Source organism: Hypanus sabinus, chromosome 9 (assembly GCF_030144855.1).
Source record: "Hypanus sabinus isolate sHypSab1 chromosome 9, sHypSab1.hap1, whole genome shotgun sequence".
Classification (NCBI taxonomy): Eukaryota; Metazoa; Chordata; class Chondrichthyes; order Myliobatiformes; family Dasyatidae; genus Hypanus; species Hypanus sabinus.
The window spans coordinates 109,746,898-109,759,060 of NC_082714.1; the positions used below are offsets into that span (position 1 = coordinate 109,746,898).

At 41.0% G+C, this 12,163-nt stretch overlaps 1 protein-coding gene across 2 annotated transcripts in view; it reads right to left on the reverse strand.

Moving 5' to 3' along the window:
- Window positions 1–11,179, reverse strand: part of tpx2 (TPX2 microtubule nucleation factor) — a 33,090-nt gene extending 21,911 nt beyond the window's left edge. The window contains exons 1-5 of one of the 2 annotated variants that reach the window (XM_059980396.1): window positions 10,841–11,179; window positions 5,799–5,987; window positions 4,471–4,561; window positions 2,294–2,407; window positions 1,161–1,253 (exon numbers count right to left, since the gene is read on the reverse strand). In XM_059980396.1, coding sequence (XP_059836379.1) covers window positions 1,161–1,253; window positions 2,294–2,407; window positions 4,471–4,561; window positions 5,799–5,987; window positions 10,841–10,940 — 587 coding nt within the window. In that variant the 5' untranslated portion in view covers window positions 10,941–11,179. The remainder of the gene's footprint in view (window positions 1–1,160; window positions 1,254–2,293; window positions 2,408–4,470; window positions 4,562–5,798; window positions 5,988–10,840) is intronic. The other variant, XM_059980397.1, reaches the window with a different exon arrangement.
- Window positions 11,180–12,163: the final 984 nt, after the last annotated feature.

A 12,163-nucleotide genomic window follows, 5' to 3' on the forward strand; every position in this document is an offset into this window, starting at 1 on the left:
GTCTCAGTGCTGGTGGACTTTAGGACCCAGGGAGCCCAGGACCCGCCGCCCGTGGCTGCTGCTGAATCACAGTGTTTCTGTTCCATTGAGGAAAACGATGACGATTGAATATAATAAAGCGATCCAAAAGATGTGAAACGCCATCGGTCATTGGAAAAGCATGAGGCCACAGTCGGTCGACAATCAGAACAATTTTAAAGGATAAAGTGAGAATAACGGAGAATGTGAAAGGCCCTGCCCCGCTGAAAGCTACAATTATTACTAAGCAACGCAGTAGTTTAACTATTGAAATACATAAATGTTTCATATGCATAGAAAGGTAAAATATATACTATATACCAAGACAAACGTTTGACTAACTGACACTAAATAATACCGGATATACCTGTTCCAACTTACGTACAAATCCAACTTAAAGACGGACTCAGGAATGGAATGGAACTTGTTCGTAACCCAGGGGCTGCCTGTACTGCTAAGTATAAAGAGTGCCTATTCCACGAAAGGACTATGTTTAAATTCAAACAAACTCAAATGATAACCAGAGTAGATCTTTCTCCGTGGGGAAATTTGTCCTTGCTCACACAGGTCTTGTATGAAAAGAGCATCTCCTAGAGCAGAAATACACACCAATTCAATTATGTGCCTTGGTGTATATTTCTGCTCTAGGAGATGCTCATATACTCTGAATACAGTATGAAGATTTCAGAGGAAAGACTTTAGAGCAAATAACCACAATTTGGCTGGATGGAATTCAGAAGATCATCAAATTATCCAGTAAGTGAGGAGAAAGTATTTTGAAATAGCCAATGCCTTAGAAAATAACACAGGGGAAACAGTGGCCATCATTTGATAGGACAACTGTAGAAATTGTAAATCTATTAGAACGTGTATTCAATATAGTTAGGTGTATAGCTATTCAATATTACACTGGACAGGGGTAGGGTGAATAGGGAAAGAGGAAATGAGAAATCAGTATGCCAACAAAAAGCCCAGTGGGTATACTTACCACTCCATGGTAGGAATGCAAAGCAGGCAAACTTACTTAAAAACAGCTCAAAATTATCAGCTACATATACAACCTCTGGAAGTTCTACATCAGATACCATCTTAACCAAGTTTTTATAGAATATTATGTTATTACTTTCCAAAACAACACATACCTGAGAACTGTAGGAGTACCAGGCATTGTCAATTTGCCCTTATTCTGACTTAGACTACCAGCTCTGCTCTTGGAGCAATTTCCACTTGAATCCCTACATTTAGTACAAAGAACATTTTATTTTCCATCAGGAAAAGACACCTCCAAATTGTTAGTTTGTTAATTTGGACATGATGTTGGAAAAAAAAATCAGTTTTTAATGTCCATCCTCAAATGCCCTTGGACTGAATGGTAATAGGCCATTTCAGAGCACTGATGTGAAATTTGAAGTTACACGTAGGCCAGACCACATGAAGGGAGGTTTGTTTCCAAAGAAACAGTCAAGTTTCAATTCCCCAGCTGGGATGGGATTTGACCCAACATCTCATTCATTAGCCCAGGCTAGTATGCCATTATGTGCTATTTAACTCTATCAAGGGCTTAAAAAAAAGTTCCCACAAAATTAGCTTAAACAAATTGTATAAATTGCCAAACAAATTGTGTGGCAGATTGCAAATTTCCTAATTGGAATACCTGCTAGAGACGAATTCCAGCAAGCCACTATGTTGCTTTACACAAATCTTGTCCGTAGTTAATTTTGCCTTAATTATTTCAATATGCAATTTTCCCTTTTAATAGGTATTGCAGATACAAGGACTTTAGTTTATATTTGTTACAAAAGACAGTACTTAAACACAAGGTCAAACTTAGAAGAACATTCCCTCGTAAGTACTTCCTAACAAATTGAAATTAGCGCAGATCAGGAATGGATAGTAAAAATCCTGAATTTCCATAAGACTGGGATGATCAAATGGACCTTCATTGCTCATGTTACAAAGCATCATTTCAGTCATCCAGAACACACCACAGCCTTTTCACCAAGGTATATATATATTAAATCTAGTAAAATAAAATTTACACAAAATGCTGGTGGAACACAGGCCAGGCAGCATCCATAGGGAGAAGCAACGTCGACGTTTTGGGCTGAGTCCCTTCGTCAGGGTCTCGGCCCAAAACGTCAACATTGCTTCTCCCTATAGATGCTGCCTGGCCTGCTGCGTTCCACCAGCATTTTGTGTGTGTTGCTTGAATTTCAAACATCTGCAGATTTCCTCGTGTTTGCCAAAAGAAAACTCAAATGCATTGGTAGCTTACATGCGAGCTTTTTTGTTAACTGGAGGTTCTGTCATATTTACATCTTGAGAGCGCCTGGAGGCTCTTATGCTGCCCAACTGTTTTCTCAATTGTTCAGATGGTCTGCGTGTCGATCTAATGAAAAAGCAAATTGAGAGAACTTTAGACAGTGCATAACACAAAAAAAATCAGACATTTGAAATTAAACACATGTTACAGAACTAAATGTCAAGGCTCTGCTATTTCAGTCATGTGCACTCAATTCTACTTCAATCCCAATTTTAATCATCTTTTGTCTCCTCAATCTTCTACAAACAAAAAAAAACCTGAATTTATGCAGAAGAAAATAGGTCAAAAATTTACTGGCTTCTACGGATGCTCTCCATTCACTCTAAGAGCAGCTAAGATCTTAGAGCTGATACTACTGTTAGAGTGATTTTTGGGTTTAGGTCATTTACAGTTAGCAAATGGCTTTGGCCACCAGTCTTCTGTTCCTTGACAATGTACTGTGGATTTAGTTTGTAACAATGCAATTCCTAAAAGCTGTGAATACCAGTCCAGACGCTGCTGACGCCCATGGGATGGATGTGAACCAGAAGGTGTGAAGTTCACATGTAGTTTCAAAGAAAGCATTACCTAAACTTTGTAAATATGGATTGTCCTTCATGTTAAGCATGTAAAATACCAAATAAACGTATTGTGGATTCAGTTTAGAACAATGGATTCCTAAAAGTTGGAGCCTGTGGGATGGATGTAAACCAGAAGGTGCAAAACTTATATATACACACCTGTAAATATGGAATTGTCCTTTGTGTTTGGCAAATAAATATCGAGCCCCACATTGGTCCAACAGACCTTTCCACCGAAAGTGTCTCCATATGATGCCTGCTGTACCTTGTTTTGTCGAATAAAGAAGCTGCTTTGTACCTACCAGTAACACTCTCCGGTGATTTCATTCATGCAACAACAACTACCATTCTATACACCATATAACATTCTTCATGCAGGTTCAAACATAGTCAAAGCTCCATTATACAAGTGGAATATTCTGAAATTAGCTCAGGAGACACCCCTCAAATAAGGTAACTACCATCAAGCTGGTTCCAACATGACCTGAAACCTAGAGATCAATCATTGTTGTAATTCAACTATGGCAGGCAACATACCCTTCTGCCCAACAAACATCCATTTTCTATACAAACCCTTTATTTTCCCAACATTGTCATCAATTACCCCCAGATTCTACCACTGAACTACAGCTATTTATTTGGTAACCAAGCATTTTGGCAAACAAGGGAATTAGAGGAAACCCAGTTGGCCACAGGGATAATGTGCAAAATCAACACTAAAGCCACCAGAAGTCAGGAATGAAGCTGGGGTTGCTGGAACTGAGAGACTACCCCTCATTTATAGCAACAAAATGGAAGCAGATTAAAGGACAAGTGGTGAGATCTGCCAAAATATTAACCTGCTTTGGTTCAAGAAAGAAATATTAACAGAATCATGGGGAAGAAAAACAAGGCAATAAAACAATTGCTGAAGATCTATTCAGAAACAAGTAGCAAGATCAATAGATATTCGGAAACAGGCAGAAGAACAGCAAAGCACAAAACCCTGGAACAGGTTAACCAGAATATGCTGTCAAAACAGAACCTGTTATATCAGACAATATAACTACATTTGTACATTGCAATCATCATTAATATTTTTGGGTGAGAAATTTTAAATTGCATATTCTGCTTAATACTGAGATTCAAGTGAAGACAAATTATGATTTAAAAAAAATCAAAATGGTGACCAATCTCATCTGATCCCCTGGGCAAGTATGTCTTCCATCCACTCCATCATTATGAATTTCCTGAAGTATCAAAGAACTAGTACTTGCTATTTCCACCAGTGGACTCAAGAATTTATAGATCCTCATTCATGTTTGGCTTGCTCTGCTGGTCTCAGATCAGGCGTTTGCTAACTTATGTAGGATGAAGAAAACAGGAAAGACACATCCTCTTCAAAATACATGCCATAAAGTCAAGAAACTCCAGAAACCTTGATCTGTCACCTTAAAAATAATAGCTGAACAGAAACCAGTTTAGCTCTTTTTCAGCATTTGTTTTTTCCTTCATGCATCCCACCACCTCCTCACAAACAAACTGGACACTGAGGAACGTCTATTTAACAAAAGCACACTTGTTACTTGCCTTCTTGGTGGCACGGTGGTCTTGTTTACTTTGGTTTTCCATTCTTCCAGGGACACTGCCAAGTTATTTGGTGGCTTACTGGCTGCAACTTCTACAGGAAAAAGTAAATAATCTAAATTTCTGACAAAGTTACAAAAACATTTTAAAGGTTATACTTAAAAGTTTTAAAGATAGTCATGGAAGAAATTAAAGACAAGAAGCATATCAACTTAAGGTCTGTGGGCAGCATAGTAGTTCAGCAGTTAGCAGAACGCTATTACGGTGCCAACGACCTGGATTCTATTCACCACTCTTTACAAGAAATTTGTACATCTTCCCTGTGACTTCATGGGTTTCCACCCATACTCCAAAGATATCTGGCAATTGGTCACATGGGTGCAAATAGACAGTGCAGACTTGGGCTGGAAGGGCCTGTTACCTTGCTATATATCTACAGTGAATTTGTTTAATCATTTATAACTCATTTGAAGGGTAGGCGTTCACACCAAGCTTGGCTATACATCTTTGAAAGTCTTACTCTCGGCATAAAGACCAAGTAGGCAGACTTATCCAATGAGCTGTATTACAGTTATTAAACTGTTCTAGTTAGCACAATACTATCCTTCCAAATTCATTGTTGATATTCCTCAAAAAGGCAGCTTATGGATATACTTGGCCAAACTAAAACTTGAAATAAACACAAAGCACGACCTCTTGAAAGAGCAGACTGGGGAGACAAGCCTGTTTGTTACGAGGAATGTGTCTTGCTGACTGCAGTAATCAACAATTAGCATTAGAATAAAAAACAATACTAGTTCTGTAACAGAACATATTAGAACATCAGACTCCAAGGGAAAAATATACATTTTCTTAATGGGGAAATTACTCTTCAGTATTAGTAATCAGTTAAAAACTAGGGCCAATTGTAATATTACAAATTTTGGCAAGCAACATTTTCCATATTTTAAATACCGTGGATACCAACAATCTTCCTTGCATGTCATTGTCTATCTAGAGTTGCCAGATTCAACTAATAACCAGACAAAATAGTTTCAATTCTATCAGATATCAGTGGGGCAAGGAGATTAATCTGAAAAAGGTAGCCCTTTATTACTATAGAAGACATTATAACTTCTTCTGTAGAGTTCAAACTTTGCAATTTATTTAACTTCTACAGCAGCAAACTGGAGCTAGAGGAAAAAAACCACAGGTGAACAATAATGCAAAGCAGAAATGTGATAAAGTTTGCCTATAGGTCCAAGTAATTTTGCATTAAAGCTTAAAAGTGATTTAGGCTTCTTTGATTAAGTAGTAACTACTGCATAAATAAGTAGAAGTAAAATTCTCACTTGTAGATGAAACCTCTTGAAGTTGTGGTTCTGTTTCAGAAGAATCTTCACACATTTTCGAGTCTTGGCTGTGTAGCACTGGGCTAGCTCCTACTCCATTTTGCTCCACTCCGGAATTTGAATTTTGTACAATTGGTACAGATTCGGGCATGGTAATTGCTGTAGCTTTGTTTTGTTCCATTTGTTTATCTAATATCCAAGAAAATATACTATAATAATTAAGAATGAACAATAGCTTTAAGGACAATTATAACTAAGGGCAAGAGTGCTCTACTTCAAATAATACCTACTTTTAGCTATAGATCCTACATTGCAAATGGTGGCAGCAGCCATCAAAGTGACTGTCATCAGGCAAGCCAATTTGCAAATATTGCTTTTAAATTTGTGTTGAATATTACTTAAGGGAATTATGACCTGTTAAAAATCACTGGAGCTTGGAATTCAAAGGGTCATAATTCAATTTAAAGGATTTAGAAACCAAATGGGTTTACTGAATTTTTTGGTTGCAATTTAAAATTTCAATGAGTTATCAACATTAAAAAAAAGTGAAATTCTGCAAAGACAAAGATTCAGCTGGTCAAACTACACCTGGTGCATGACACTCCCCTCAAAGAACTGACATTTAAGTAGTCAAGTCATAAATACAGATTACAGAAGCTAAGTAGAGGTTGGAGAGAAGATAAGCTGAGAGAACAGGAATAATCTAGCAACCTTGACTTTGAAACCATCACTGGTAATGAAATCAATAATTCTGGAATAATTAAGTGTTTAACATCCCATTTTTGTTTAACTATCCATTCCCTTTCCCACCTCCCAGTGATATTAAGTCTGCATGCCAATTTCACAATGCTGAGCACAGCAGGGGTCAGATAAATTTCAACCTTAGGACAGAGGTGCAAGATTGACAGCAAGGCAAGCCCTCTGATGCTTGTGTGTAGTCCACTCCTTCTCATTCCAGCCTGTGGCTTCTGCAGTGTAACGAGACCTAGCTTAATGAACAACTCACCCAATCTGGGCAAGTTGCAGCTTTGTAGACTCGACATTGAATTCTTCAAATTTATCTCTCCCTCTCCCACGACTGGCCACATCTGGTGTCACAGTTTTCTTTTCTCTATTTATAATTTCAACTTGAGGATATCCCACAAACTTACTAGCTGCAACACATTCTGTGTCCATTACGGTGGGGATGACCTTTGAGTCATCAAGCACCATAGTACAGGAACCCCATTTAACCTCCAAACTTATTTTGCCCAGTCCCATCAATCTGCAGCTGGACCATATCCCTCACATCCATGTATGGATCCAATGTTTCAATCACACCCACATCCACAGGCAGCTTGCTCCACACTCGCACAATCCTGAGTGAAGAAATTAACCCTCAAATATCTCACCGTTCACCCCATCCTCAGTGGAAAATGCCTGCTTGTATTTACCCTATCCAGAGCCCCCAATTTTGTATTCCTCTATCAAATCCCCCCCTCACAATACTCAAAATTTGGTCTCACCAATGTTTTACAAACTTCACTTCTTGTACTCAATACTTCGATTTATGAAGGCCAATGTTCTAAAAGCTCTTTACAACCCTATCTACTTGTGATGCCACCTTTAAGGAATTAAACATCTATACTCTCAGATCCCTGTTCTACCACGTCACAAGAGCCCTACTGTTCACCAATTCCTATTTTTGGTCCTCCCAAAGTGCAACACCTCACACTTGACTGCATTAAATTCCAGCTGCCACTTTCAGCCATTTTTACAGCTGGGTCAGTCCTGCAAGCTTTAATAACTCCTCACTGTCCACTGCACATCTAAGGTTGGTGTCAGCTGCAAATTTACTGATCCAGTTAACCACATTATCATCCAGATCATCGATAAAGATGACAAAAGTCAAAGGACCCAGCACTGATTCCTGAGACACTCCACAAGTCACAGAGCTGCAGTCAGAGAGGTAACCATCTGCTACCACTCTCCAAAAAGCCAATTTTAAATACAACTTACTACTTCATCCTGAATCCTAAACAACGAACTTCTTGACCAGCCTACCATATAAGCGATATCCCACTTTCTTAGTAACTTCCTCAAAAATACTCTGGGTTAGATATGACCTACCTCTCACAAACCCATGTCGACTATACCCAATCAAATCCTATCTATCCAGATACTTAGATACCCTGTCTCTTACTATGCCTTTCAATAAGTTACCCATCATGATATCAGGCTCACCAGACTATAAATTCCCAGCTTATTCTAAGAACCTTTCTTGCACAACAGAACTCTATTAGCCACCCCCCGGCACTTCATCTGTGGTTATGAATACTTCAATTACCTCTGCAAGGGCCGTTGCAATTTCTGCACTAATCTCAGAAAAGGCTGGATGAGAGCCTGAGACAATAGGGACTTAAGATAGCAAAAGCACCTCCTCTTCTGTAATCCATATGACCCATGATCTTCACTACAGTTTTGCCTCACTTCTACCGACTATGTCCATTCAAGTTAAATACAGATGCAAAAAAAGTCTATTTCAAATCTCCCCTATTTCTTTCAGTTCCGTGCTTGGTTGGCAATGTTGATCTTCAAGAGGAAGGATTTTGTCCCTTAGAATCCTGTTGTTCTTAACACAGCTGCAAAAGCCCATAGAATTCTCCTTCACCTTGTCTGCCACAGCAACATCACACCCTCTTTTAGCCCTCCTGATCTCCCTCTCAAATGTTGCCTTGCTAATCTCATTTGTTTCCTGGTGCCTATACAGCACCGACTATGCACCTCCTCCCTAACCAGGGCCCCAACTTCCCTCAAAAACCAAGGTATCCTAATCCTGTTTGCCTTGCCTTTTATTCTATCTGGAACATGCAAACTCTGTGCTCTCAGAATTTCACTTGTGATGGCCTACCACTTAGCAAGTACACTTTTGCTAGAAAGCAGCCAGTCCCAATCCATACCTGCCAGATCCTTTCTGATGTCCTCAGAATTGGCTTTTCTTCAATGTAGACCAGTCCTATCTCTCTCTATAATTATCTTAAAACAAATGGGATTATGAGCACTAGATCCAAAATGTTCCCTTACATACACTTGTCATGTACTCCATCACTCCCTAACAGGGAGGGTTGGGACCTCTATATATTTAGGGAACTTCCCTGAACACATTTGACAAACTACCCTATCCAGTCCTGTTACAGTCTGCAACTCCCAGTCAACATACGGAAACTTAAGATCATTATTTTAGTTTTCTGCAGCTGTCTGCTGTCTCTACAAACTTGCTCCTCTAAAGTGCACTGGTTATTGGGTGGTCTACAATTCAATCCTATTATCTTAGAACCCTATTATAAGAATGGTCATCTTAGCTCCATCCATATAGATTCAATAGACGAGACCTCCAGCCTGAGGACTGTCATAACAGGTTCACTATTAATGCCACCACCCCTTCCCATTAGTTCTACCCTACTAAACCATTCAATTCCTGTCTTCGTAGATAAACTTAACACCTTTTTCCAGAACCACTCCAGTAGCTGCCCTGGCATTCTGGTTCCCATCCCTCTGCAATTTTAATTTAAATACCGCCCCCCCCCCCACCTCACAGAGCAGCACTAGCAAACCTTCCTGCATGGATATTGGTCCCCTTCCAGTTCAGGTGCAAACTGTCCCACTTGTACAGGACCCAATAAACTGAAGCTTCCCCTCCTGCACAATTTCCTTAGTTGTATTACTTTCCTAACCATTGCCTCACTAGCACATAGCGCAGGTAGCAACACTGAGTGTCACTGGTTCCAATGTGGACCATGACCTCTGGCTGCCCACCCACCTCCTTAAGAATGCTATGGACCATCTAAGACGACCCCAACCCTGGCACCTGGGAGGCAAAACAGTACCTCCCTGCTTGTTGCACCAATTAATGAATTCCCTACCACTACTCATTCCCTTCTGAGCAAGGGAGCCAAAATCAGTCCCAAAGACCTGACTAACGTGGCTTTCCTCTGCCAGATCTTTCCCTCGCAATAGCATCAAAAACAATGTATTTGCCATTGGGGAACAGCAACATCCTGCACTTGTTGCCTTAACCCATTCCCTTCCTTTGTGATTTGTCATAATACCCAAACTCAAAAATAGTCTGCATAATCCTAAAGTGGTGTGTATTAATTCCACCCAATTTTCATGTGCCTTACACATGTACCTTACAATTTTCATTCCCTTAAAATCTGCCCTCCTAGTGATGTTAGACTAACTGTTGTGCAGTTACTTTGCTATCTGACATTCTTTAACTCTGGAATAATTCAAGTAGCATATCCTATCCACATGCTCTAGTCATCCCCAAACCGTTACCTGCACTATTAGAAAAAAAAACCCTGCAGATGCTGGAAATCCGAGCAACACACACAAAAATGCTGGAGGAACTCAGCAGACCAGGCAGCATCTGTGGGAAAAAAAGTAAACAGTCGACGTTTCGGGCCGAAACTCTTCCTCAGGACAGGAGAAAATAAAAAGATAAGAAGCCAGTATAAGAAGGTGGGGTGGGGGGGGGGGGAAGAGAGGAATACAAGGCAGTAGGTTAAAGGTGAAACAGGAGAGAGGGGAACAAACATTTTAAATAGCACGTAGGGCAGCAGAACCCCAAAACACTCACATGCCGACATCCTAGAAAGTTCATTTATTTCCAGAGGTACATACAGAGGCGCTGGGGAAAGGAAGTTTTTTGAATAAGAGATAACCGGAGATCCAACAATGGCCAGTGAAGTTTGGCGCCTCGAAGCACAGGTCGGGATGCTTACAGAGTGATACAAAGATGGCCAGACGTTACAAGCAGCTGTTCGTGCCTAAAGCGGAGTACCTCACGATAGTGCGGAAACAATATCCCCCGGGGAGGGAAATTTGACAGAGGTCGCCTTGCGCTAAATTGGCGGGATCGGGCAGGCATCCTTTCCAGGCCAACCCGACTGCTTTGCCGGCGATGTGGGAGAACCCCGGTGCAGGGAGAGCGGATAGCCCCGACGATGGGACAAAGGGGAGATATTAACGGGAGACTCGCGAGCCCGACCGCGGCCGCTTACCGAACCAGTAGTCAGCCGTGGGGTCATCGTCTTCCTGCGGGTTGCCGAAATTGAAGTGCCTTGGGGCGTCGTAATTCCAACTGCTACGACCGGACGCCATCACAAAATCAACACGGCTACCTTTTTTGAACGCAAACGGCTCAAACCGCCGTCCTTTGAATTGATCGCGGCTTATCAGAACCCGCTCCGGCCCGCTGCCGCCGCTGAATGGATAGTTACCCGCTGACGTAGTGGTGGGCGGGACCTGAGAACCAGCTCTTCCAGCGCTCTACAAGATACGTCATTGTTATCCCGGCCGGTTGCTGATCAGATCGATCTTCGCCATTACTCCTGAGGTAATGCCGTGGAAAGGTGTTCTGATCCAGGTTGGGTTTGCCAGAGCTTCACCAGGGAACTCTTAAATGTACCAGCCAATTACTATCAGTAATCTGTTGCTTTGGCCAATGAGCTTCAAGTATTCGAAATTTAAACTGACCGCCGAGGCGGGGTTCGTCCCGCCCCTCTGACGCGATTGGCGGATGCGTGTGTGTCGCTACGGGGTGCCCCCGTTTAAATGGAGCTCGCTGACCACTCACTCCAGTACAGTCACCTTTAAGTTGAACTGCAAACCGCCTTAAAATTTCAGAAGAGGCTAATTCTTTCAGCAGTTCGTCCTTCTATGGAAAAGAGCAAACAGTCGATGTTTGTCGACCAGACTGTATAACAGTTTCTTCCTCCAAGCCATTAGACTCCTCAATTCCCAGTCTAGTCTGAGTTCAATTTTTGCTAATTTCTTTCCCAATTCCTGCTAAAACATTGTTTACATTATTTACATTTACATCATTTATTATTACATTGTAATTTGCCCTTTACTCTGCCTATTGTCTTGTTTATTAATTATTGTACTGTCTTACACTGTTTTATGCACTGTAGTCCCTTGTAGGTCTGAAGTCTAGTGTAGTTTTGTGTTGTTTCATGTAGCACCAGGGTCCTGGAGGAACGTTGTTTAGTTTTTGCTGTGTACTGTATCAGCAGTTATGGTTGAAATGACAATAAAAGCAACTTGACTTGTTTCAGGCTAAGACACATGTTCGGGACTGGAAAGGAAGGGGAGGGGAGGAAGCAGTATAAGGTGGTATATGAAACTGGGAAAGTGGGAGAGAGTGAAGTAAAGAGCTGGGAGGTGTACGATATGCCCAAAAAGTGACAGTAGCGTCACAGCCAAGCCGAAAGAGAAACTAGATTGCATGGGGAGGACCTAATTATCAGATGTAAACTGCTTTTTTTTGTTATGAGGCAGGTGTAGCCCATAAAGGTGTTCGTTGCAGCAGTCGCCCACGCTTA